This window comes from Diceros bicornis, chromosome 21 (assembly GCF_020826845.1).
Source record: "Diceros bicornis minor isolate mBicDic1 chromosome 21, mDicBic1.mat.cur, whole genome shotgun sequence".
Lineage (NCBI taxonomy): Eukaryota > Metazoa > Chordata > Mammalia > Perissodactyla > Rhinocerotidae > Diceros > Diceros bicornis.
Genome location: NC_080760.1, coordinates 47064979 through 47092740, shown reverse-complemented (window position 1 = coordinate 47092740; position 27762 = coordinate 47064979). Strand labels below are relative to the sequence as shown.

Sequence of the window (27762 nt, the reverse complement as noted above, 5' to 3'; positions counted from 1 at the left end):
CCAACATCACTCATCACTGAGTTTGGTCTGTGCTCAAACGAACTGATGTGTGTCAACACATTTTATGACATGCCACGTAAATGACAAAGACTGTTAACCAGCTCTGTCTGCTTTTACTTTCGGAAAATTGTGTGTGTGTAATTGAGAGAGAGACAGACAGAGCTTTAAACAGATTTGCCTACATAAGTGTGTCCTTCAGGAGGGTGAGTGATATTTTTAGTTGCTTATCTAGGAACCCAAATCACCCAAAAGCTGGGGTAACAATTCTATCTCCTTGTACCTGCCCCCTCCCACATTCAAACGAGTCCTGTCAATTCTACTTACTGAAGGGTTCTCAGATCTGTGCCTTCCCCACATCTCTAGCCTCGCTGTCTTGATTCAGACCTCATTGTCTCCTGCCTAGAATATTGCACCAGCCCAGTCGGTCTCCTACCTCCATTCTGGAATCTTCACATGGGAATCCTTTCTAACATGCAAGTGGGACTGTGTCACTCTGGGGCCTGCCCTCCATTTCTTGGGTCACTGTAAATGTCTGTTTACCTGCCCTTTTCTCCTTCTAGAGGGCAGGGTCCTTGATTCCCCAGCACCCAGCACAGGGCCTGGTGTTCAAAGGATGCTCCATGAATATTTGTTGGAAGGAAACAGCAGCCTGGGGTTCAAACTTCAGGAAGATTATTAAGACATAGTTTGGTGTCTCCCAAGGATTGTTTTGAATTAACAAATCTGAGTCACCAATGCTTCATTGCATGTAGACACTTTATTGAACGTTAGTGGCTATTTTAGAGAATAAGATGTCCAAGGCAGCAGTTGGGGTGGGGTTGACAGGTTGGGGGGCGGGTCTCAGGAGCAGGTCACTTGCTGTAGCTCTTGGAGGCTGGCTCCGCGAGACCCAGGAGGTCTTCTCTCAGCCCAGAGTCAGCCAGCTGGCCCTCTTCTTCACTCCCTGCTGACAGCTCGTCCTTGGCTTCATCTGAAACAGGAGAGACAAGTCTGGTCCAATCAGATCAGGACTTCTCCTCCCTCATCTCTTTCTCTTTGGCCCTAAGAGACCTCAGCCTCTGGTGGGCATTCCCTACTAATGTCCTACAGAGGGGCATTTCCAGTGGTTGGATACCAGATCCATCACCCACTGTAGGGACATGCTAACGGTACAAGGGGACTTGAGTTCATCATCAGAGAGCCAATTGGCCTTGGAATCTAGAAGCAGAGTTGAGAATCTAAAACATATGTTGGACAAGGTCACTTTCCTGTTAGATGCTCCACGCTTATCTCTTTCTGCATGAAGAACTCCTGTCAGTCTGAAAACCTCAGCCCCTGCATCACCTCCCCAAGGAAGACTTCCCTCCCAGACCCTCCAGGGAGAAGTGAACCCTCCCTCCTTTGGGCTCCCACTTGCTTGGGTTCACACTTCCACTGGCTTGGGTGCGGAAAAGCTGGAGAACACCAGGAAAGCTGAAGAACATTCACTGGGTTATGTCATTCACTCTCCCACTCTCCTGGAAGCTTCTGAAGTGCATTGCATTCATCTCTATATTCCCAGTGCCCTCATTATGATTCGTCTTCTCTCCTTAACACCTCTTCAACAGGAAGTTCTCTTTAATAGGAAGAGGTAGAAGGCCCACTTCCCCATCTCGCTAGAATGCCCTCTCTAATTCTACCTAGCCCTCCAAGGGCTATGAGGACGAGGTTCAAGATCCTACTTTCTCTCCCCACACCATTTCGGGCTGGCTCCCCACTCAACCCTCCTATAGCCCTTCTTGCCCCTGGTTCCCCCAGGGTCCCTTCCTTGTGTCTTTCTCTCTCTCACTCCTCCATCTTGCCCCTCATCAGAACAGGAGGACCTTGGCAAAGAGGACTGTGAGCTCCTCATGGGAGAGGGCTGTGCCAATGACATCCCAGTGACCCAGTGGCTGTAGTGTGCTCAGCACAGCCGGTGCAGTAATGTTGAGGATGAAAAAGCCCCCCCACCCCTCGCCTGGCCCCTGCCTGCTCCGGGCTTCCCTACCTGCCAACTTCTTCAGAGACCGAATGTACTTGGACCAGAAGGAACAGTCAGTCTTTTTCAGGCCCTGCTGGTTGGGGAGCAGGGCACTGAACTCCTTGTAGTTCTCTCCACCAGCACGGGGGACAAAGTCAGGCCAGGGGGCTGCAAATTCGGGTGCTTTCCTCGAGAACTCATGAGGGTAGTTGGGATTTCTGGGAAAATGAGAAGAAAGAAACATCCATGAGGGAAGCTTGTCTTTCCTTTCATCACCTGAGGTCACTTCCCACTTCGCTTGGTCTTTGAGGACCGAATCACACGTCTTTAGGTGTCAAGAAGGATTTGAACCTGCCCGATGTGACTCTGGGCTGTGTTCTTTTTTTTTTTGTGAGAAAGATCAGCCCTGTGCTAACATCTGCCAATCCTCCTCTGTTTTTGCTGAGGAAGACTGGCCCTGGGCTAACATCCATGCCCATCTTCCTTCACTTTATATGGGATGCCACCACAGCATGGTTTGCCAAGCAGTGTGTCAGTGCGCGCCCGGGATCTGAACCAGCGGACCCCAGGCCACCACAGCAGAGTGTGCACGCTTAACTGCTTGCACCACCGGGCCGGCCCCCTGGGCTGTGTTCTTAACCTGGGCATTACAAATCACTAAAGGTGCAAAGGCCCCTGACTCACCACTCTTAGGCCACTCCTGGAAAAGGAAAGACGTGAGTTCATGACCCAGTGGCATTACTCAAGACCTAGTGTTGCCCTCTGTCTTTCTGAATGCTCAGGAGGTCACCATGTCCCTTTCTACCCTAGTGTCCTTTTATCTGGACACCACAGTCAGTCTCTGGAATGCCTTTGTTTGTCCAAGGCCTGAGCAGGTGGGTGGCCTAGAGCTAGGCAAACCTGTTTGCCACCTACAGGTCAATTTCCCTTTGAAGGGGCCATCCCATCCTCCAGACATAGGCTCCTTCCCAAACTTGCCTCCCAGGCCCATCTCCCAGCATGTCCCACCATGTAGCCCCCACTCCAGCCCCACCCGACCTCCCAACAGTCACTCGACAGGGTGTGTTTCTCCTCCTCTTGCCTCCGCTTACGCGCTCCTCTCCTAGAGTGCCCTCACCTGCTTGGCCTACGTGAACATCCCATTCATTATTTAAGGCCCAGCTTCAGTGTCACCTCCTCAGCGTGACATTTTCTAAATCCCGAATTAAAAAAAAAATGTCTTTCTCCTCAACTCCTACAACAAATTGTATGAAGTTCTATTATGTCCTGCTTTTAATTATGGCTAGGTTTTATATTTCAGACTGTCGGTAGCTTATAGTTGAACCGTGACCTTTTGACATTTTACCTTTCCAGGGAGGTGACTAATGCATGTCTGGCAAAGTGATAAAGGGAGCCAGGTAAACTACAGGGTGGAAGGAACATCAGGAACCAATTTTGGAAGTGGGAACAGTGTGTATGCTGATTGGGCTGGAAGAGAGGTGCAGCGGAGACTAGAAACAGATGATGAAGAGTTTGAGCGTTTTCATTTAACCTGATCATCTAAGACAGTGGTTCTCAACTTGGAGTGATTTTGCCTTCCAGGGGACATTTGGCAATGTCTGAGATAGTTTCAGTTCTCACAGCTAGGATGGGGGCGAGGTGCTACCAGCATCTAGTGGGTAGAGGTCAGACATGCTGCTAAACACCCTGTAACGCCCAGGACAGCCTCTGCCACAAAGACTCATCCAGCCCCAGTGTCAACAGTGCTGAGGTTGAGAAACCCTGGTGTGGAGCATCAAATGTGGTCTAACAACGAGGGCTATGATTGGAATTCTTCTTCACTAAGATGAATCTACACAAATGTAGTTTTGCTAGAAGAGGAACACTGAGACAGCGAGACCAGTGGCATGTGACTGCAACATCTAAGGAGGAAAGGGTGAATCCATCGATGGAAAACGTAGCCTTTGCGTTGAGACTGAGGGAGGGGAAGCACAGCAACAGCACTCAGGCACACGTGCATGGTCCACTCACCCAGACCGGATAAAGTTGGAAAAGTACTGCATGATCTTCAGTGACAAGCTTTTCTCTTCCAGGGTAAACTGTCCCTCGTAGGCAGGGTGGAAGGGGAGTCCAAAGGCATACTGAACATCTGCCAGCAATTCCAGGCTGAGAAAACACATGGAAAGAAGAAAAAGCAAGAGTTAAAGGAACAATAAACTGCTGGAAAAACCAAATGAGCCAAAAACCAATATCCCTTCCCAAACGAAGACTCTCCCCTCTTCATATCATGTTTAGGATTCTTGTTTAGGGCTTCATTTAGTTGCCACAGATCCAAGGCACTTCTGCTGGTCAAAGCGAACCCAATGCTGAGCACTTAACTCTCTTGAAACACCTTAAGCAAGTTTCCAAGAGAATGTTTTTTTGACCATATTCCAACCATGGTATCAATATCAATCAAACATTTGTTTGTTCAAAATAGCCTGTATTTTGAGCCCCTTCTCTGTGCTAGCTCTTGTTCATATATGACTCGCACTCTCGCAACTCTTCAAAGTTGATGTTTATTCACGTAGCCAACTCTAGTACAGTGCCTGGCACATAGTTGCTGGTAAATAAATACATGCTATGACTGAATTAAATATCTGAGCAGCAGGCAGGAGGAGATAAAGATTTGGAAGCCAGATGAGTGGTTTGAATGGACTGAGCTGGAGCTGGTACTGGGGAGACCAGCCCAGCGGTACATGGGCCGTGGGAGAGGACACTGGGACAGTGTTAGAGAGGAAAAGCTAGAAGGGACTTTACAGCTGTATAGTAAAGAATTTGGCTTTTCCCAAAAAGAAGTCTGGCCTTTGCTCTCGGTGGCTGGTGCTAATCTATGTCATTCCTGATAGGAATGTCTCTGTTTAAGGCACAGGCTGGCCACACTGGATCTTCTGGTAGATGTGGCCACACCTGACAGTCTTAGCATGGAGGCTGGCCATGCCAGAAAGACCAACCATGTGACTTGGGGAGGGGGCTTTGGGTCACATGGTATCAGTAGACCTGGAGACTGAGATTAACCACAGGGACAATCAACCAACCAACCAATCAATCACGCACATGTAACAGAGCTCCAATAAAACCTCTGAACACCAAGCTTGGGGGAGCCTCCCTGGTTGGCACTACGCTGGGTACAGTCATGCACTGCATAATATTTCGGTCAACGACGGACCGCATCTGTGACAGTGGTCCCATAAGATTAGTGCCATATAGCCTAGGTGTGTAGTAGGCTATACCATCTGGGTTTGTGTAAGCACGCTCTGTGATGTTCGCACAATGATGAAATTGCCTAATGGTGCATTTCTCAGAATGCATCCCTGTCGTTAAGCAGTGCATGACACTGTTGTTGCCCGTGAACACCAAGAGAGCGGCCCCTCCTGACTCTATGAGGAGAGGACGACAGAGCCTCACGTTGGGAAGCCTCCTGGGCTCTGCGCTGTGCTGCCCTTCCTTTGGCAGATTTTAATCAGGTCCTTTCCCTGTAACAACCATAACCGTGAGCACAGCAGCTTTCAGTGAGGTCTGTGAGTCTTTCTAGGTAATGATCAAACCTGGGGGTGGTTTTGGGATCCCCCTGAATCTGCACTTGGTGTCAGAAGTGAGGGTGGTCTTGTGTGGAGACTGTGCTCTCTGACCTTGTCATTGACCGTGACTTATCGTGAGAGCCAATTTTATGGGAAAACAAAGTCCAGAGAGGTTTTCTGACTTACTCAGAGATACACAGCAAGTTGAACAGCAGAGGCGGATCAGGAACGTCTCTAGGAAGCATGACGCTAACAAAAGGCACGGGGGCCCAGGGACTGCCATACCTGGGTCTTGGCTCCTCCACTGTCAAACTGAGTGACCTCTAGCAAGTTACTTGACCTCCCTGATTCCCAGCCTTGTCATACTCATGGAATGAGTATATAAATACCTACTTCACAGGGTTGTTGTGAAGATCTAAATAAGAGGGGCATATAGTAGGTACCTAACAGGTTGGTGCAGTGTGGCCCAGTCTTTTCTCATCCGTCATTCCACCTCCTGACATAATTGACCATCCTTAAGCAGCATCTATGCCCGGGGGTCACCAGCAGTTCTCATCGGTGCTGGTGTAAGGGGAAGATGCACCCGATGGACAGACATCCTGGGAAAGGGCTCAGATACATGGCTCCTGGATAAAGGACATCTGTACAGAGGCTAAGTTAGTACAAAGCAATGTGCATTGCCTTGTGACCAGAGACCGTGGCTCTGGCTCTGACTCAGAATGATTCACTGTGGTTACCCCAGAGACTGGGTAAGGGGATCCTGGAGCTCAAGGCCGTGAAAGCGAACACTTTAAGCCAAGAAGTCACCGTCCTGTTGTCTTTCCTCCACTCAGGCTGGGAAGTGTGGCGACAGAACAGGGATGGGACTGGGGCCTGATGCCTAGGCACCTAGCTTAGCCTAGGGACTTCTGAGGGGCTCAAGAGCCAGACTTCCCACTATGACCATAAGAATTATCCCCAGGTGTACATGTGACTGGCAGCAGGGCACAGAAGGGTGGACATGCGGCTGAGTCACTCAGCGGGGACTCAGACCCGTCGCTATTACACGACTCTGGGTGAGTCATTTGACTTCTCTCCAGTTTGGTTTCCTCATCATGAAATATCAGACCAACCAGCCATGGCACGTGGAAGCTATTTAAAACAAGTGTTTTCACAATGGCTGAGTATCATTATGATTATGGTTATTATGTGTCAATATTGGGCCCCACACTGGAAGGCTTCACAGAAGGGAGAGGAGACCGTGTGAGGCGACAGGACTAGCAGCATTCAGTTAGGAAGAATAACAGAGTGTGGTGTCTCTTTGAAACTATTGCCAGGTACCCTGGACCCTCTCAGAGTGGGTTTAAGTTTTCCTTCATTCCTGAGAGGGGAGCCAGAAGTAGCAGAGTCATCAACATTTACAGGATCCTGGGACCTGAAGCGCTCAGTTCCTTGTCCAATGCCAGAAGCATCTGTGGTTGAGCTCAGACGAGCCCAGATTCTGTGGTTGCCCAGTTGGCCTGTCTGCAGCCAGCAATGCTCAGCGCCTGTTTACAGTTACCATCTCCTGAGCACCACCATGTGCCAGGAACCGTGGGAGGGCTTTGATCAGCAACATCCAGGACAGCCAGGAAGTGGCTGTCGTCATCCGCATATTTTCCAGGCGATGACCCAAGGCTCAGAAAGACGAAGCCACGAGCCCGAGACACAGAGAGCCAGGATTCGAAGCTGAGTCTCCCAGGCCCCAAATTCCATTCTGTGTCTACTCTCCCTGTGGGCAGGGTGCTGAGGACCACTAGAAAGTATTACTGAATCGACCTTTTAAGGATGTTTTAAGATCCACAAAGGAAAAAGGAACATAAAGCAAAAACCCCAGGAAGATAGAAGTTGTGACAAGGGCAATAAAAATCACCTCTCACAGATACCCAAGCTCGGTAGTTTACAAATCACTTTCACCCCTATTGTCTCAAGGACCCCGTGAGTAGATGTGATGGGAGTAATTCGTAGAGTTTTTACCCTGGAGGAAACCTAGGCTCAAAGACGCAATTTTCTTAAGTGGCGATGCTAGGACTGAGGCCTAGGTCTGCGATTCCTAGGCCGCTGCCTCCTTGCCTCATTGCCTGGGCTCCGTCCACCAACGCCATCACTGGTCTTGTTGAGGTCTGCACACCCTCAATGGCTACTCCTCTTCTGTGCCTGCTGCAGAGGTACCAGGGAAACCTGGCATTCAGAGGGGCCCTCTCCCCTCTGCTGCCCCATCAGGGCCTGCTCCCTCCCCCACACTGTGGTGGAAGGGGAAATGGCCTGTTTCTCAGGTGGCCCTTCAGAGAAAGTGGCTGTGTTTGTTTTCTATTGCTGCCTTAAGAAATTACCACAAACTGAGTGGCTTAAAACAACACAAATGTACTATCTCACAGTTTCTGGAATTCAAAGGTCCAGCACAGGTCTCAGTGGTGTCAGCAGGCTTCATTCCTTCTAGAGGCTCTGCAGGAGAATCTGTTTCTTGCTCACTGGGGGGCTGTGACAGAGTTGACTTCCTTGAGGAGGAGGACCCAGGTTCCTGTTTTCTCACTGGCTGTAAACTGAAGGCCATCCCCAGCTCATAGAAGCCACAGTCATGGTCCCCTAACCTCAAAGCCACCAACAGTGAGTCTGACATGCTCCTCTGCCTCTCTCTTCCACGCTGAAGGACTTAAACATCATTCTGTTGGGCCCACCTGGAGAGTCCTGGATAATCTCCCACCCTCAAGGTCCTTAACCTTGATCACGTCTGCCAAATCCCTCTGCCATGTAAGGAAACACACTCACAGGTTTGGGGGATTACGACATGGATATCTTGAGGGGCCACTACTCTGCCCACCACAGTGACCTTGTCTATTGTTTCTTCCAAGGAAAGCTGCAATCCAAATGGTACAATGAACAGAGTTCAAATCCCAGCTCAATCACGCAATATCTGTGAAGTCTTGAACAAGATACATAACCTTTCTGGGCCTGAGCATCCTCATCTGTAAAACTGTGACATGATCATGCTTCCAAATATTGAATGAGGTTTAGAAACAAAATATTTCAAATCTTTTGCCCAGTTTTTGGCTCATATGTCAGTTACTTTTTCCTTTATCCCTGTGAGAAACATGTGAAAGCCTAAGAATGGGGTCTTTAACCTTGAGGTTCCATTATAGGGTTTCAGAGGACCATGATTTCCCTGAAATTATACGTAAAATGGTGTGACATTGTACACACACATCTTTCTTGGGAAAGCCTTCCTAGCTCTCATCACATTCTCTATGATCTGTGCCAATGACGTGCTGATAAATGTTCAACAACCGGCTTTTGCCAATTTCCATGGTATAGGTCATCCCACCACAGACAATTTCAAACTACTAAAGTGACATCATGGAATACAGAGCTGGGAAAAGACGTGCACAACTGGCCCTTGTGAACTGGTGCAAGCTGGCTCCAGGCCACCACTGTCTGTGACCCCAGGAGGCTACAGAGCACTGCTTTTGGGGAAAGGCCTGGCCTTCCAGCCCATCTGATGTTTCATTTGAGAGCCTGTTGTGTATGAGGACTTCTACTTTGTTTTTTCCTTAGCAGGGCTGATCTTTATCAGGAGGCTGGAGTTATTTCGGGCAGTGTAAAGCAGACACGTGGAGGAGGGGCAGAGAGTGGGAGCCTTGGGAGAGGGCATTTGGGATCAGAGGAGCAAGCCCTCAGTGAGTCTGGACCCGGGCTGAGAGACCAGGATCGTCTGGAGGAAGGAGAGGGGATTCGGATTCAGTGTCAATGGAGGGAGACGTGGAAGAAGGCTCCAGGGCCTGATGAGGTAAAAGGAGAAAGCTGTTAGCTGAGTGGCCAGTGCTCGAAGGTTGGGGGCACACTGTTCATGCATATTGATTTGGTTTCTTTGCTCTGTGCTGGTTTGATCACTGACAAGCCATACACTTGAACCTGCGGCAGTCGCGTCGGTATATGGTCACGCTGGTTTCATTTAGCTTTTAGTTGTCATTTGCTGTCTTTAGTAATGATACTCCAGGCAAACCTTGCCTAATGTGACAGTTACTCGCCCTATCTCAGACCAGGTGTGGGTCTTCCCAGTGTCACATGTGGATGTGGGGTCTGGGAAAGCTCCCTGCCCAAGCTGGGTGAGCTCAGCTCAAACCCCACTTCCACCACTGACTCTCTGAGCCTCAGTTTTCTATCTGTAAAATGGGTCTGTTCATCTTGTTTAGTCTCCTGCATGGTATCATTGGATGCTCATAGACAGATGGTGGATGGAAAGTCTTCTAAAATGACAAACCACCATCCAAGGAAGAGGTACTGTTGCTGATGTTGGTGATGTTACACGTAGCCAGAGTGTGGGAAGAACTGACCGGCCACACAGCTCGGGGATGGCTGAGCGTGTGCTTCAGTTTCAGGATGTGAATATATTCAGTGAGGACGATGGAGAAACATGGGCTGTCAGGACAAGACCGTCCGTGAGCCACATGTGCTGAAAGCCTACTGTGTGTCGAGCTCTGAATAGGTGCTGGAGATAAAGGAGGAACAGGCCAGCCATTCTGTCTCAGAGCTCACGGTCTAACAGGAAATGCAGAGAAGCCAGCATTTAAAAAATAAAAGGGTGTGAGTTGTATGACAGACAGACAGACAGACAGATAGACAGATGATAGCTATCAAATGATAGAATTATTTACAAAGAGCCATAAGAAGAGAGAGAAGAGAAACCACTTGTTTCAGCCAAGGAAACAGAGAGGATGTTGTGGGAAGTCAGGGAGAAGAAATCCCTGTTGACTTGTGCCTTGACAGGTGAGTCGGGGTTCAGCTTGAGGGGGAGGCTGGGAGGGGCACTCGGGCCGAGACTCGCAGCGCGTGAAGTCATGGAGTGGGTTCTGGGCTCTGTGTGGAGAACGGACAGGGAGGTGTGGCTGGGCTTAGAGGGAGTGGGGGAGAATGGGGAGCTGACAGGACAGGTAACAGAGTCCCCACTGCTCCGGGCCTCACATATTATACTGAGAAGTGCTTCATGTTGAAATGAAATTGGAATTTTTCCTGGTCCAGGAAAATCACAAGTTTGGGAATCACTAAATTGCATGCTCGCCAAGGTCCTTTAGGCTCCGGTTCTGTGAATGGTATGAGAACTGAGACCAGAGGAAATGACGGCCACATCCCAAAGGGCTGGTGGACATTTGTGGTGTCTAAGTCAGCAAGCTGCTTTTCTTTTAGAACCGTCACTGGAGTGCTGTGGGAAGAAAGGCTAGAACCGGGAAATCACAGGGTCCCCCGATTGTCCAGGAAAGACAGAAGGTTGGTTCTTTTAACACAATGTCACGCAGCCTTACCTCTCAGCCACCCTACTCATCTGAAATCCTGCTGGGGTGGATTTGCAGAGAAGTTGAGCCTGCATTCCAGCAAGTCAAAGCCGAAAGCCACATTTCAGAGATTATTCATTGCACAAGCGCCGGACTCAAGCTCTGCTGCTGGTATGAGGGCGCCACCATTGATGGACATTTGGTGCTAATTAGGGAGCAAATGGTGTCCCCAGAGGAATGCACCTGACTCTTGGCCATGCTGACACAATGACCTGGGCTGGGAAGGTGGGCTGAGCCAGGCTCCCCTCTAGGTGAGGAGAGGGAGTGGGTAGGATCTTTCTTGACATAAGGAAGCCACATTTTTGCATTATGGAGGTTGTTCTTTTACTGATGATGGATTGAAGAGGCTTGTGCTGGGGGAAAGGCCCATTGCTCCAGCCCATCTGACTGATTGATTTGAGAGCCTGTGGTTCCAGAGATTTCTATCCCTGTTGTTCTGTCAGCGGGAGGAAGTTTGTTGACCTCATCCCCATAAAATATACTCCCTTTCTTATCTCTAGCCGGCATCTCTAGATAACTTCCTCCAAAGGAAGTTAGGGACAAGGAGGAATGAAAGTCTTGCTGCTTCCCAGGCTTTTTTTAGAGGATTGAGAACTTGTTAATAACTTACAAATAGAAGCCTATACGTATGTTTCTCTTTGGGCAAATCTAATCTGCAAAAGCTCAGCTTCTTCCTACGAATTAATCTAGAAGTAATTATATGCTTTAGAAACGGCTTGTGTTTTACAAAAGGATTCGCTACGCAATCCTTTAAAAATGAACTCCTCACTTTACTTTAAACAATACAATCCCATCCCCGGGCCCTAATGAAATACTTGCAATATTTCCATAATTCCCTAAAGCCCAGCTGGATGATATATTGTTTGGCAGTACAGCCAAAGCTTTCAACTGACTTGCTGGATTAACCTGGACGTTTTATTCCCTACATGAGGTATAACAACTGTTGCTCAGACAAGGCTGAACTTTCCTGGCCCAACGCATCTGTTCTCATCAGGCAGTTATGTGTTTACCAAGAGCCAACTGTGTTCGCCTTGTTTACTTTGGTTGTATTTGTCATTGCAATACAGAGCTTAACTGAGTTCATTATATATCATGTTGATGCCCCACTTTCAAGAAACCAAAACTGGAAATCACAGACCACACATTATGTCTATGGTTTTGCCAGAAATTCAAAGGGAGAACTCCAGACAGCATTTCCCTACACAAGCTTTGACCCTGCACTGAAAGACTGGGAAGTGAATGCACATTTATATGCTTAAAGTTAAAATAAAAGGTTTGAGGTATATGCAGTCAGGTGCTGCATAAGGAGGTTTCGATCAGCGATGAACCACATATACGACGGTGGTCCCATAAGACAGTACCATAAACCCAAGTGTGTAGTAGGTTCTACCATCTAGGTTTGTGTAAGTATTGTAGGGGAGGAAGAAACTTTCCTCTACCTTCTAGGTTCTTCTGGTTGGTCTAAGAATTAAATGGACATGAGACAGAGTTAACAGGAGAAAAACAGACAAAAGTTTAATAACATGTACATGTGGGAGAAACCCAGGAAAACCAAGTAACTCACCAAAATGGTCAAGGCCCTCACGTTAAATACCATCCTCAGCTAAAGACAAAGGAAGATGTTGGGGTTGGGGAGAGTCAGGGACTTCAAAGGGAAGGAAGGCAATTCACAGGTGAAAAGGAGCAATGTTTGGAAAACAAGTGTTTGGCCACACAGAAACAGAAGAACCCAGAGGGGAGCCCAACAGACAGGCTTTTCTAGGTTCCTCCCAGTCAACCACCTAGTTTGGGTTACGCTAAGGTGATAGCTCGCTTCCTGGGACAGCATTTTTTAGCTGAATTCTTTTAGGCAGTTAAGGGGGATGTAACAAGAAAAACTTGCTGACTCTTTTGTTTCTTAAAAATAGTCAGCCTCGGGGCCGGCCCGGTGGCACAAGCGGTTAAGTGTGTGCGCTCCCCTGCGGTGGGCCGAGGTTCGCTGGTTTGGATCCCGGACGCGCACCGACGCACCGCTTGGCAAGCCATGCTGTGGCGGCGTCCCATATAAAGTGGAGGAAGATGGGCAGGGATGTCAGCCCAGGGCCGGTCTTCCTCAGCAAAAAAAAAAAAAAAAAGAGGAGGATTGGCAGATGTTAGCTCAGGGCTAATCTTCCTCACACACACACACACACACACACACACACACAAAGCCTGAAATAATCCTCATATTAAAGAGACATATTTGAGATGGCAAATTTTGCTCCCCTTCAGTACACCCTTTGTTGTTTACACAACGACAGAATCACCTAATATGCATTTCTCAGAATGTATCCCCATTAAGCATGACTGTACCTATCTTATTCATTTTTCATGAGTTTCCATTTTAATTAACTTTTATAATTAACTAACCAATCATCACATTGGATAACAGAGTTTCTATTTTATGTTCTATTTTTAAAAACCTGGTTTTTAGTGAACTGTGTTTTGAGTGTGAAAGAAAAGATCTATGTGCATTCTTTATACATGTCTTCTTAAAAATCTCTGATGCCTTTCCATCATACTCAGATAAAATATTATCTCTTTGCCTGCCACAGCTTAAAAACTCCTATGTAAACTACAAGACCCTGTCTTTTTTCCCCACATCTCCAACCAATCTCCTCCTCTTCAATAGACTCTGGCTCCCAGGCCTTCTTATTTATCCTCAAACGTGCCAAGCCTTTTCCCTTTCTCCTTCCTAGGGAAGTTATCTGAACTTACTCTGCTTATTATATGTGTATTGTCTGTTCTTTGCACCCTATCCCTAGACACTCATCAGCCCTGACTATAGTGTTAATCTCAAGAAGGCAGCCCTTCTCTGTCTTGCTGACTGCTCTCTCTCTAGGACCTAGAAAGGGATCTGGGGCATGGAAGGCAGTAGGTAAATATTTATTGAATCAGTGTTGAAAAGAACATATAGTACAAGCCCTTTTATATCATGAGGTTGAAACAGTCAGTTTCAGAAAATGATTAATTCCCATTTTTACTGGGAAAGAATTGTGTTAATCACACAGGAGTAGCCAGGCCTATGGACCTAATTCAAGAATCCAGCCGCTTAATATTTTCTTTGGTTTGCTAATTCCAACAAACTCACCAAGACAGTCAACTAGAAAGATAATTCAAAAAGATAATATTTTGAATCTGGAATGTTAAAGGCCCCTGGAATGCACATAAGTGTCTAGAATGCAAATGCAGTGGTGTACAAAATGTCTTGAGTCTAGAATTTATGGCTTTGTTTTCCAGGGTTGGGACAACTTATAAAGGAGGAACATTACGGCCTCTTTAGTCATTTTGAATCTTTTTCTTCTCAGACTCTTATTTTTCCTAAAAGGAAAATAACTCCAATATTCAAGCCAACAATGTGCCAGGTGTTTAACATACATGGACTTGAATCTTCACGCCACGAAGTGGTTGTAAGTGTACCCATTTTATAGGCGAGGAAGTTGAGGTGGAGGAACTTGCTCAAATGCAGGCAGCTAACGAGTGGAAGAGATGGAATTAACCTCACAGGGGAGGTTCTTGCACCAGCTGAGCTGCTTCTCCCCAGATTAAAGGATGGTCCAGCATCCTACATGCAGCCCTGGTAGGTATGGAATCCTACCCCACCCCATCCAAAGATGAGTCAAGTCGCATCTCTCTGAAATGTCTTCTGCCCCATCAAAATACGAGAACGACATCTCAGGACTCTGGGGACCAAAGATTTTGGGACAAGGATGTGAACTCAGCACACAATTCAAGCACGATAGCCCCTACACAGCCCCACAGTGAATTTCTACGGAAACTCTGCACGGGCCCCACCCCCAGGAATCTTAGGATGAAGGGCCCCCTTATGCCCTCTGGAGTGGCTGGTACCCAGAAACCACTTGATTTGTGGTTGTTTCTCCCCAGGACCTGCTCACAGAGTACACAGCAGAGTACACAGAGCAGTGCTAGCAGTTGCCTGACGAGCGCCAACGTGATGCCAGGCGGATAGCTGGGCAATTTGCACACATCGCCTTACTTAATCCCGACACACTCCTCCAGTCACGTCAGTACTATTATTAGCTCCATCACAGGAACGAGGAAACCGCAGCTTAGAGAAGTCGTCACTGCCAGAGGCACACAGTGAGGGACGGAGGCAGGTTTAGAGCCCTCCAAGGACAGGTGACGTCAGAGAATGAATCTGTGCTCCCTGCCACACTTGCTGGGACCTGACTCCCAGATGAGGGTTGTGGGGAGGGGCCCCCAAACCTGGGCCGCCACAGAGTCTGGGAATCCTCTGCCCGCGGGTTGCAAAGAATACAACGAGGGCTCCTCCTGAGAAGACACTTGGGCCGAGGTGTCCTTTGGAAGGGGCTGGTTAGAGAGAAGGACCTCACCGAGAGTCAACAAGATGGCCATGGGAGTTGGCTGTCAGGGAGGGAAGAGTCCTGGCAGGTGCGGGAGAGGCGCCTACAGAGACACCTTGGCACGCCAGAGGGTGCATGTGCGAGAATGTCCAGGGCCTCAGACTTGGAGGGGACAGCAGGCCAGGGCCCCACCTGGTGTGAACAGGGGCAGCATCTGGAGGGGAGGGGTCCTGCATTGATCCAGGATAAGGACTGGGAAAGGGGTCGCTGCTTCCCTTCAGCTGCTGTTAGTAATTAGCCCCGGAATTTAATGGATTCCAGCCGTGGTTCTCAGCAGAGGGCAATTTTGTCCCCCAGAGGATGCTGGGAATTCTGAAGACATTCTTGGTTATCACAATTATGGAGGTGCTTCTGGCATTGAGTGGGTGGAGGCCAGGGGCGCCGCTAAACACCCTACAAGGCACAGGACAGTCCCCCACAGCAAATAATTATCCAGCCCGAAATGTCAATAGTGCCCAAGTTGAGAAACCCTGGATTACAGTCATGGAAAATCCCTCTTCCAGAAACAGAGGGCTATAGACAGGAACCATGGAGGAAAAAACTTCCCCACCAAGTAGAGCTGAGCAAAAGAAAGCTGGTAAGTTTTGTCCTCGTGTCAATAGCCTTGGTAATCAAAGAATGGCATGCCAGGTATTGTGTGCACAGACACACACACACACACACACACACACACGCTCCAGATGCAGGCGCTGTCCTTCTGAACCCTTCCAGCAGCCCCAGGGGATGGGTATTATTACTCTCCCCATGTATAGATGAGGATACATGGAGGCTCAGAGAGGTTAAGCCACTTGCCCAAGGTCACACAGCCAGTAAGTGGACTTAGCCATGGCAGACACTCAGAGGCTTTGGATTGAAATGGGTGCAATTGAAAGAAAACTGGAGAGAGGGCAGGAGACAGGGTTTGGATCCAGACTGCCACTTACTGGCTCTGGGACTGGGATATAATCCCCTCACCTCTCTAGGCTTGTTTCTTTATCTATAAAATGAAGGAGATGGATGAAATCATTTTACATATTCCGTGATTCTTTGAATCTGAATCTTAAAACTGAACCTTCTTCTCACACTGTAGGGTTTAGTTTGCCTCCTCCCCATGCGCCACCCCTCTTCTTTCCTCCAGAGGGGAGACATCAGTGTCAGGGATGAAGAGCTCATCTATAATCCAGGTGAGCAGTTAGAGGACCACGCTCTGCTGTGATCAGCTAACAACGGTGTGTAGGCAAGTGCTAACGTACTGTGTTTCGTCCACTAGCTGTACCAGGAAAGCTAATGCGCGCTCCGGAAACGGAGGTACAAGACAGATGGCGGAGAATGGAAGGCACACACATATATTTTAAGTCTGCAGATTTGAGCCAGAAATAAATGAGAAGTGTGACAGCTTCAGGGCAGAGAGATGTCTTTTCACACAGAAAAGATAAACTTGCCAACAATTACATGGGTTAGTTTCTGGGATTCATTCATTGATTCAAGTACCTGCTATGAAGACGGCTCCACACTGTGATCGCAGTGGGGAGAGAGGACACAGACACAGGGGTTGTCAGGTCGCCTTCTGATGGGCACTCAGCATTCACTGTTGGCCAGGCCCTCTTCTGGGTATGCATTAATTATCCCAACAACCCTCTGAAATAGTCACTATTATTTTTATCCCCATTTTTCAGGGGAAGAAACTGAGTCACCGAGGAGGTGAAGTGACTCGTCATAGGTCACCGAGCTAATAAAATTCAAGACGGGTTTCTAACCAAGGCAGTCGGCCCAGGGTCCCTGCTCTCACCAGGACACTTGCTGCCTCTATACACGAAGCCACATCTCTGCCTGTAAAATGTTCCAGTGGCTCTGAGCATCTATTTCCTCCAAAAATGACAGAATCTGAGAGTTAGAAGGCACCTTAATGGTCACTGAGCCTAGTGGTTTTCATACCTCTCTAAACTGCATAACCTTGAAATTTTACTCGAAGCTCGGGTATGAGATGGAGCGAAAGGGGCTGGGAGGCTCAGACCCTCCATCGGGCTCCCTGCCCCACAGGCGCCGTGGGTCCAGGGCTCTGCAGAGCCCAGTGAAGAATCCGTGCTTTCCTACCTCCCTACTCCCATTTTGCAGATGACAAAACTGAGCCCCCAGGAGCCTGTAAACTAGAGGAAAGGACCCGCTCCCCACCTGTCAAATGAGGCGGTTGGATGAGCTCCTGTCCTTCAGCATGATTTCTTGAGCACCTACTATGTCCCTTCCATGCCTGGAGGGTCACTGGGCCTGGAGGTGCCGTGACTGTAGACCCAGGAGGCACTCTGAGGCTCTGAGGCACAAGCGTGGCTTCCTTTCAAGGGAGGTTCTCGGGTCAGCGCAGTGGAGCCCTGTCTGTGCATCCCCAGAGGGGCACTGAGGATGCTGTTCAGCAACAGAGAAACCCAGACTGGCCGTGGGAGACTGAGGATGCGATTCGGATTCTGTTCAAGGATCGCTCCTCTGAGAATCAGCCAGATCCCAGGTCTGAATCAGACCGCTTTGGGCCTTAACCACTCAGGAGCCTCCCCAGCAGGGCTCAGTTATTTTAGAGAAAAGGGTGGTGCTGTGGGTTGACTTGTGTCCCCCTCAAAAGATATGGTGGAGTCCTAACCTCCAGGACCTCAGCACATGACCTTCTTTGGAAACAGGTCTTTGCAGAGACAACCAAGTTAAAATGAGGATATTAGAGTGGGCCTTGATCCAATATGACTGGTGTTCTTACAAAAAGAGACAGTTGGACATACACACAGAGGGAAGACAGCATCTACAAGCCAAGAAATGCCTGAGGGCTACCAGGAGCTAGGAGAGAGGCCTGGAACAGATCCTCCCCAGAGCCTCCAGAGGGAGCACGGCCCTGCTGACACCTTGATTCTGGACTTCTGGCCTGCAGCACCACGAGACAATACGTTTCTGTGGTTCTAAACCACCTAGTTTGTGGTACCTCCTTAAGGCTGCCCTAGGAAACCAATACAGGTGGGGTGACAGCGTTATTGATTCGGGCTGGAATCACACGGACCCTCTCGTTTGGTCTTGCTTTGAATGTTTTTGTCCTCATGGAGAGGTGCCTTTCATATTTTTCTGCCACCGTAAATTCTGGAGTCCAAAGGTGCATGCACATTTTAAGACTCTTGATGGTCATGCTGCAGGAGTATCACTCCTTTTGTTACATCTCTGCCTTAGAAAGGAGGAAGGCAGAGAACCAGAGGGAAGAACTCGTGCACTGGGCGTGAATTCCTAGAGCCCTGACATTAGGGAGATGCTGCCCAGGCTTATTCCACAACTGACTCCCCAGGTCTGGCCCCCCTGGCCATGTGCGGGTGGCCTCTGGATTTCGAGGGCTCCTTTCACCTACAGCCAAACCATCAGCTCTCTTCCTCATTCCTCCTCTCCCTGGTGCCTTCTGACCAGAAGTTTAGCGTGGTATTTATTTTCTTTCCCACAACCTGGAGACAGTAGCTTAAATCTAGGAAGTGGATCAGGTTGAAATTACAAATAATTCTAAGCAGAGAGACTGGAAAGAGAGTTCTGGGGCTCAGGGAAGCTATGGGTAGGTTGCTGCTCTATACTTAACTGCTGCCTGTCCTTGGGGAAATCATGTGGAACTCCTTGAACCTCAGACTCTTCATCTGCAAAATAGAGATAACCATGTCAACCCTGCCGACCTCACAGAATTCTGGAATTTTTTGTGACGTGCTATACAAATTGGATGATCTATTTGGGGAAACCAGGTAAATAATGGGTGCTTAGGGAAGCTAGAATGTCCTAGGACTGTATTAGTTTCCTGTAGCTGCTGTAACAAATTACCATAAACTTCATGGCTTAAAATAATAGAAATTTACTGTCTCACAGTTCTGGAGGCCAGAAGCCCAAAATTGGTTTCACCGGGCCAAAATCAAGGCGTCGGCAGGGCCATGCTCCCTCTGGGGTCTCTGGGGGAGAAGGCATTCTCTGCTCTTTCAACTCTGGCGGCTTCTCCGCTGGTGTTTCTTGGCTTACGCATCACTCCAATCTCTGCCTCCCTGGTCACGTGCCTCCCCGTCTTCTATGTATGTCAACTCTCCGCCTGCCTCTCTTATAAGTACACTTGTGATTGCATTTAGGCACCCCCGGGATAATCCAGGATAATTTTCCCAGGTCAAGATCCTTAATTTAACCACATCTGCAAAGCCCCTTTTTCCTTATAGGGTAACGTTTACAGGTTCCAGGTGTTAGGACACAGTATCTTTTTTTTTTTTTTGGCATTTTAAATTTAAATTTATTTATTTATTATTGCAGTAACTTTGGTTTATAGCATTGTATAAATTTCAGGTGTACATCATTAAGGACCCGGTATCTTTAAGTGGACATTATTCAGCCTACTATGGGGACGTAGCCAACTGTAAATGAGAAGTTATGTATATTTGTAAGAATTCCCTTGATGATGTTACAAAGTAACACAGGTTAGAGCCCTGTTATGAGCTGGATGGTTTATGTCTGAGATGTTATTAACACCAGTCCTGTGAAAGGAAACTATTAGCCTCATTTTGTAGATGAGGATATTGAGGCTCAGGGAGGCGAAGGAGCCTGCCCGAGATTGCACAGCTGGTGAGTGGTGGGGCTGGACCTCCAGCTCTCAAGTTGGCATTCTTATACCCCATCTCCCCGTTGCCCATAAAACAGACCACGGACATGGGTGATGGGTGTCCTTGCTCCGTATGGCAGGTCTGGCTTCCACTCTCATACGAAATGAAGCAGCCATACTCTGGCCTCCTTTGGAGACCCGACCCCTGACATTCTGCTACTTGTGGATGCTGCTGGCTGAGCGCAAGGACAGCACCCCTCTTTTGCGCTTGGTGGGGTGTGAGATTCTCCCAAAAGAACCCGGAAGCGAGGTGGCTAATCTGATGAGATTGACGGGAACCACATCAGATCGTGTGGGAAGTTACTGGCCCAGCTGGGAAGATGTCTGGGGTTTTCCAAGGCGAGTGAATGACCAGGCCTGTAAGGTCGTGAAGACACAGACCCGTGGCCCACAGTCCTCCCCGCAACGCCCTGGACTCCACGCGCCAGACACCTCCGTTGACTCATTCTCCTACCGGCCAAGACCAAATTTGTCCCCTGCCACTTAGCTTCTCCGCCTCCTTTGTTTACCTGTTGGAGCTACAAAAACCAAAGCTTTGTTCTTTTCTTCCTTATTTTTAAACCTTTTCCTCGGCTTCTGGGAGACACGGGCTACATCTGTGCCCACAGGTTGCTCTTTCCCTTAACTGTTGCTTTTCTTCTGCTTGGACCTCTTAATTCTCTTTTCCATTTTGATGATTTTATTGCACCTAACATTTTTATTATAAGGCACATTGAACCTATTCTGGAACTAAGAAGGGTATCTAAATTAGAATTAAACAAAACTTCCCTTTTGTCGCCAAAAAAAACCTTTTTATACTTTGGAAAGTCATTCCTTAAACTAAGTGCTCACTGTTTAGAGGCATAAACATGTAGGATTAACAAAGAAGACTCCTCCCCCAAGCCCGGTTAATCCATTTATAGATAGTGTTGCAATTCCAAACCGCTTTCTACACCTTTTGTTTTAGCCGTGCCTAAAAGACTGGGAGATAAAGCGGCTGTTACTGTTACACCCACTCTTCAGATGATGAAACTGAGGCTTAGGAAGGTTAACTGACGTGTCCCATGTCATTGAGCTGGGATTAGTACCTGGTCCTGCTCTCTTTTCTCTGCTTCCCTGTGGATCACAGAAGCCACAGGGACCCATGCCAGACTCCTTTTGTTTGCCAGCAATCTCTGTGGCCACATGGCCACCTTACCTGCTGTGGCCATAGCTTTCGGGAGCGTGGTACATGAAGACGTTTCCCCAGGCCCTCCTCGCCCAGTGGCTGGCCATGTCGATCACGGGGCAGGTGATGAAGTAGTCCCTGGGGAAAGGAGCACAGAGGAGGGAGTCTAGTTACGCATAGCATGATGGACAACTCTGCCGGGGAAAGGCTTCTCCTAGGCAGGGGTCCCTCAGCCACCAAGCCCCTCTGCACACCCTCCTCACGTTCCCCGCCCCTCTCGCCACAGCTGGCTCCACTGCTGGCTCGATGGAAGAGCCAGGGGCACAGGGGTCCAGTCTGGTTTAGAGACAGCCGTGACAGCACACTGCTGCCCATGGGGACGCATCTGAGGGTCAAGAGTCCCACGGGCCAAGCATCTTCCCAGAGCATCAACTTTCCTTAAAGCTTTGGAGCAAAATATTTTATAGTAAACGAAATATAATATACTATGGAGCAGAACATAAATTAATTGTGCAGGCTAAAAGAAGACGGAGACCTCAAGGAAGTTTCATGCTTATGGTACCTGAGACCAGTGGCTCTCAACCGGGATGCCCCCACCGCCCAGGAAACATTTGGCAATGTGTGGGCGACAGTTTTGGTTGTCACAGCTGGAGGTGGAAAGGTTTTACTGGTATCTAGCAGGTAGGGACCAGGGATGCTGCTAAACATCCTACAATGCACGGGACAGCCCCCGCAGCAAGGAAAGGTCCAGGCCAAAATGCCAGTAATGGGGCAGTTAGAATCGCGTGTTAGATTCCCAGAGTTTCACATTCACTCTCCCTTTGGGGGTGATGTGAGTACATTTCAGAAGCACGAGCTTACAGCGTGGGGTCCTGCGCGTGGCAGTGCACAAGCTGTGGGCTGAAGAGGCAGACAGGCCTGGCTGGAATCAGGCAGGCCTCGGTTAGCCTTGGGCCCACCAGGTTTTGAATCCCACTCAGCAGAGTCATCTCCTTGATGCTCCATCTCCTAAGCTGAGACATGGGGCCCACGGGCCCTACCCCGAAGAGATTTTGTAACGACCAAGTCTGATAACACCCATGAAGGTTCACCAATGTGGAGGGTTACCACCCCCTTTTCTGGTGACTGTGGTGACCTCTGGAGTCTGTAGGGCAGCTCAAGTCTTTATAGGAAAGACTCTAATGTAAGGTGGGGCCAGTTGTGGGTGTTTGGAAGGGCAGATGAAGGCAGCCGTACCTCATCTCACGGTCCCTGGGGAGAAGTGAGAAGGACAGGGATGGGATCAGAGCTACGGGAGAGGGTCATACACTGGCAGCCTTGTGGAGGGGAATTGCTGAGGAGATTGGAGGCAGGGAGGCCCGCGGAGGCCACTGCTTGAGTCTGGCCAGGAGAGAATGAGGGCCTGAGCTAAGGGAAGACTGGAGTCCACCTCCTCAATGAAGCCCTCCTTGGTTACCCACCTTCCCTCAGGCCTCAGTTCTTGCTCCAGTGCACAGATTGCCCTCAAAGCCAGTTAAAAGCAAAGTTGGGGCAAGAACGTAGGTTTTCTGAACTCTAGCTCTGAGCTCTTTCTTCAACACAGATCTGAGCCCGTCCCGACTTGGTTATGAGCCTCTCAGCGTCCAGGACATGGACATCTGTGGGTTCTTAGGATCCAGTCTTGGCGACGGCATCCAGGAACAGCTGTTGGCTGTTTGGTTTAAAGCTGAGCTCTCTGCTAGAGGGAAAATTAAGGCCTTTCTGGCCCCCAAGGTCCCAGCGGGTGGTACAAAGTTCTATTCTGAACTAATGACCCTCCAACTGGAAACCACAGACTCCTGGGTGGAAAGATCAAGCAGGGCTGTGGGTCCAAACACCCTTCGGTCCGTCCCTTCCCCACAGAGTCAAGTTCAGCAGAGGCCTCTGAGCCCAGCATGGGCTCTGTCCCCGGGGACAAAGAGGAAAGGCCAGTGTGGACCTCCCGCAGGAGAGGAGAGAAGTTACACATGCAGAAACCGCCCGACCATACTCTTCCCGCTCAGAGGGGGAGCCCTGCCACAGAAACAGAACACGTCGAGGGGCCCGTGAGAGGCTCGGAGGTGACATGAGAGCTGGAGTTCCCACTATGGTCTCATCCCCAGGGGCTCTGCAGGCAGAGAGAACTGGAACCCCAGCTATTTCCTGATTCAATTCAAAACTCATTTCTTTTGCACCTGCTATGCACTCATAGAAACACAGTTCCTGGCCCCAGTGAGCCCCCCATTGACTGGGAGACAGCTGGTCCTGACAAATGCAGTGGGGGTGGGGACGGTGCTGGGAGAAAGGGACATTCTGGGGACCGCAGAGCCTGCGGTGGGTGGGGCAACCATTAACCGCTTTTGGGGTGGGGGTTGGGGCAGACTTTCCCGAGGGAAGGAAGCTTGAAGCAACCACCTTGAGCAACAGACACATAAGCAGTGAGCTCAGAAACGGCGCCTCGGGGAAAGGGGCGCATGGGCATCAGGGGCCCTGGTCTACTCCTGCCCTGGGTGTGACACAAGCACAAAACCTTCCCTTCTAGGCCTCCGTTTCTCATGTGCCAGGTGAGCTTGGCTGCACTGTAGAGTCAAAATACTGACGCTCACGGGGCCTGTGCATCAGCGCACTTTGCAAGTTCCCACGGGGCTCAGCGGGGCAGCCCAGGTGGAGGCCGCTGGGTTAGAGGACGTGGCGGCCCCTCTGCTGGGCCAGGCGCAGCAGGCTCCCCATCACAATTTGCTGAGCAGCAGGGCAGACAACAGGCACCCCTGCAAGCACTCTGTCTACTTCCTCTGGTGCCGCGAGCGCTGCTGAGGGAAGCTTGGGGTCACCGCTCATTTCTCCCACGGGCGGGGAGTCGCCCCTGCCGTGCACTGAACGAATGATGCAGAGGAAAGTGCAGACACAAGGCCCTCAGTCCCCGTGCATGATCCGAGCACCCCCGGCCCGCGCAGCATCAGGACCCGCCCTCTGGCGCGCACCGGGTGGCGTTCTCCAGGGCGCGGGAGAAGGAGGCGTAGTCGTCTGTGGAGTGCTCCAGGGAGTAGTACCACGTGGCAGCAGCCAGGACGCCGGCGTCTGCCTCCTCGCCGCCCAGCGAGTTCTGCAGCGCCTGGTAAAAGGCTGTTTTGCTACTGGTCCGACCTTGACTTTCCTCAAATTGCTTAAAAAAAAAAAAAAAAAAAAAAAAGGAAAGGGTATGAAAATTCCCCAGTCAGAGGCTGAAAGGACTGAGTCAGTATCCCTCAAACCCTTGCTCTAGAATTTTCTCTCTGGGTAGCAGTGCAATACGGCGTGAAGCACAAGGGCGCTGGGGCCGGACTGCCCGGCTTTGAATCCCAGCTCTGCCTTGTTCCAGCTGTGTGATGTTAAATAAGTGGCTGTACCTCTCTGTGCCTTTCTGCCCCACTTGAAAATAGACTCACTGGGAATGTCCTCCGCATAGGGTTGTGGTGAGGACAAAGGGTTAATACATGCGAAGCACTTAAAATGGTGCCGGGCCCTTAATAAATGATCAATGAACGTGAACCTGCGTTGCAGTCTGGTAGCAGGTCACACACTACCTGAACGCTTTACTGGGCCGCAGCCTCCGCCAGCGTGCCGTCGGGGCTGGTCCCAGAGCTAACTTCAGTTTCATTCACTGACTCAGTCATTCGACATAGGAATGCCTTCTGTACATTTCTGTACTGATAAACACGCCCTGCATCCAGGGCCACCTGTGTGCCCGGCCTGGGAAAATGGCCTGTGAACACGCTGATCAGGGTCTCACATCTACTGGGCGGAGATGGAAAATATGCAAATGATTGTACAGTTCATCAGGGGAGAGGTGCTGTGAAGTGAAGCGAGCAGGGTGACAGGGATAGGGCAGGGGGCTCCTTATACAGCGTGCAGGGAAGGCATGCACCCTCTGGGGATGCATGTCCAGAAGGAAATAATTCCTCCCTCCCTCCCTCCCTCCCTCCTTTCCTTCCATCCATCCTTCCTTCCATCCTTCCTTCTCTCTCTCCCTCCCTCCCTCCTCTTTCTTTCTTCCTTCCTTCCTTGTCCCAACATTCCTGCTGTCTGCACTGGCAGGATCTGGGCAGGACCAATCCCTCCCCTCAGGACTCAGTTTCCTCATTTCTGAGGGTAAGAGGCAGTGGAATGTCAGAGACACAGCTCCTGAGTGTGAGTCCCAGACCCCTCGGCCCTTGTGCAGACTTGCGATGTGTGTTTACATATTTCTAGGCTCTTATGTCAACAGCGAAATGTACTTATCAGGACACCTTGTCATGTTTAAATTGTTTCTCTAAACATTTGCAAACATGCAGGACCTGTGAATAGAATTTGAGGAGTGGGCGTGATCAGTAAGCCTCCCTTCCTGGCTGAGACATTCTTTCAGCTGGTCCTGGGGTGGGCTGACCTCAGCCTGGCTCCCCCAGGAGGGGCTGGACCAAATCGGGGGAATAATTGATCAAAGTCACGTTCATCGGCTTCAGGAAAGATGAGGGAAGAAGAGCAGAGAGAGGTGTGCCAACAGGGCTTCATTTTCATTCTATCTACGACATGTATTTCTTGTAAACCATCTGAAGCAAATATGGCAAAATATTAATAGTTGTTAAATCTGAATAGCAAATACATGAGTATTCATTATATCAGTGACTTTTAAATATTTTTGACCATAATCTATAGTAAGAAAGATATTTATACAGGCAGAACACGCGCGCGCACACACACACGCTCACAGGCCTGAAATAACTTTCATGAATAACGTGCATACTCATGGCTCTTACCATCTCTGATACATCTGATAGTTTCATTCTATCCTATTCTAGTCTATTCAACAATGCTTGCCTGCAATCTAAGTTGACTCCACAACCTAATAGTTTAGGGGGAAAACTGCATTATATTATTCTCTGTCCTTTTCTGAGTTTTTGGAATATTTCATAACCAAAAATGATATTAGTAACTATTTGCATATCTCCGATTATTGCCAAACATTTAACATGTGCATTTCCCTGAAGTATCAAAATCACCACGTGAGTTGGGTGATTGCATAGATTTACTGCCGAATTCCAACGAAACAGGCATAGAAAGGGTTTAGCACAGATCCGGGCACGTGGTCAATAGATGTGAGTGAGTATTATGACCTATGACCTGTCTCCAGGTGAGGGCAGGGGCCCCTATGTGTCCTCACCATGCTGAGCTGAATCCCCAGTGCTCTGTTTGTCAGTTTATGTGCCTCCTGCTCCAGAACTGCTGTGCAGCAAACAGGGCACACAGGGCTTGGCATGGCTCCAGGCACCTGGTAGGTGCTCAGTAAACATATGTGGGACAAATGCATAGAGGAAACACTGGCCTTTGTAGAGATAATAGAGGCTAGAGGCTGCAAGTAGGACTCCAAAGTCAACCCTCTGGGGTTCAAATCCCAGAGTTGGAAAGGCCTGGGCTTGGACGCTAAGCTCTGCCCCTTATTAGCTGTGTGCCTTGGGCAAGTGACTTAACCTGAGTCAGTTTGTTCATCTGTAAAATGGACACAATAATAACACCCTCTTCATAAAACTGTGATGAGGTTAAATGAGATGATGCCTACCAAATGCTTAGCATGATGTCTGTTGTTATCGTTGCTAGATATTTGCAGACTCAACCTTGGGCCCAGTTCAGTGGGCCAGGGAAGCCATGTCTTAAGAGAGGCCTGAGCAGTACTTGTCCCATTGGCTGTGGGTCCAAACCCTGGGAACCCATCTTCTGAATCACTGCTGGAAAACGATGACCCCACCTAAAGGATAGAGCCTCCTTCCTGGTTTCTGCAGAAACTCCATGAGGAGGCAAATTTTAAGAGTACCAGGGTGCCAAGCTCTGGGTGTTGCCAGCAGTGCCTCTATTGGAAAACGGTCTAAACAGTTCCACAGCGAGAAAGCTGAGGGAGGGACCCAGTTTACACTTCCACAAGACTGCGATTAGTTTCACACGTTAAGGGGATCTGAGCCTGGGAGACTAGCTGGGGCGTGGCCTGGTTGGCCGTCAATATCCTCGAGATGCTGGAGTGTGGACCAAGCCCCCAGGGGCACAGGGGAACGTGAAGGGGCCCAATTTCAGCGAGCCACGTCTCTTCGTTCTTGGCGAGGCCCAAAGCACAGATGCTGTCGCTAGTTTAATTAGAGAGTCAGCAGGAGGGAGTGGGGCCACCACGTGACCGCCAGTGCTGACTCCCACAAGCTGTAATTACAGGCGAGATCTGCCACAGAAGAGGGTTTGACACAGGCCGGGCTTCGTTAAGGGCTAGCAAGAATCCGCACAGCCTCGGTGTGTGTTTTTAAAAGACTGCCATTAATACGTCCTACAGAAAAGTTAGAGCCCCTTGGAAACATTTAGAGATGATGGAGGGCTTCACTGTCCTCTGGAACACCTGTGGCCTAGTGGTCTGAGCATGGAATCTGGCATTTCAGGGACCTGGGTTCAAATCTAGCCCTGGCGTGTGACCGCAGAAGATTCATGGCCAATCAATAAATTCGTTCAGTGAATATTTGCTCTGTGCCCGGGGTTGACATTAGTATCCAAGGAATTGATGATTTTCAAGTGGCTGGCACATGGGTGACAATAAATAATATTACTTCTCTTTCCCCTCTAGTTAGTACATTATTAAAAATAAATACACCTCAAGTTTGAGAGAGATGATGAAAAACACTTTGCTGTAGGGCCTTTATCTTCAATTCAGCATTCACTCAACAAATTTCCATCTAGAGCCGACACGTG

The 27762-nt window shown here is 49.2% G+C and overlaps 1 protein-coding gene across 1 annotated transcript in view; it reads right to left on the bottom strand.

Moving 5' to 3' along the window:
• Positions 1-749: 749 nt before the first annotated feature.
• TG (thyroglobulin) overlaps positions 750-27762 on the bottom strand; it is a 256521-nt gene continuing 229508 nt past the window's right edge. Inside the window, exons 44-48 of the mRNA XM_058564964.1 lie at positions 24009-24190; positions 21061-21168; positions 3989-4123; positions 2006-2196; positions 750-970 (exon numbers count right to left, since the gene is read on the bottom strand). Coding sequence (XP_058420947.1) covers positions 852-970; positions 2006-2196; positions 3989-4123; positions 21061-21168; positions 24009-24190 — 735 coding nt within the window. The 3' untranslated portion in view covers positions 750-851. The remainder of the gene's footprint in view (positions 971-2005; positions 2197-3988; positions 4124-21060; positions 21169-24008; positions 24191-27762) is intronic.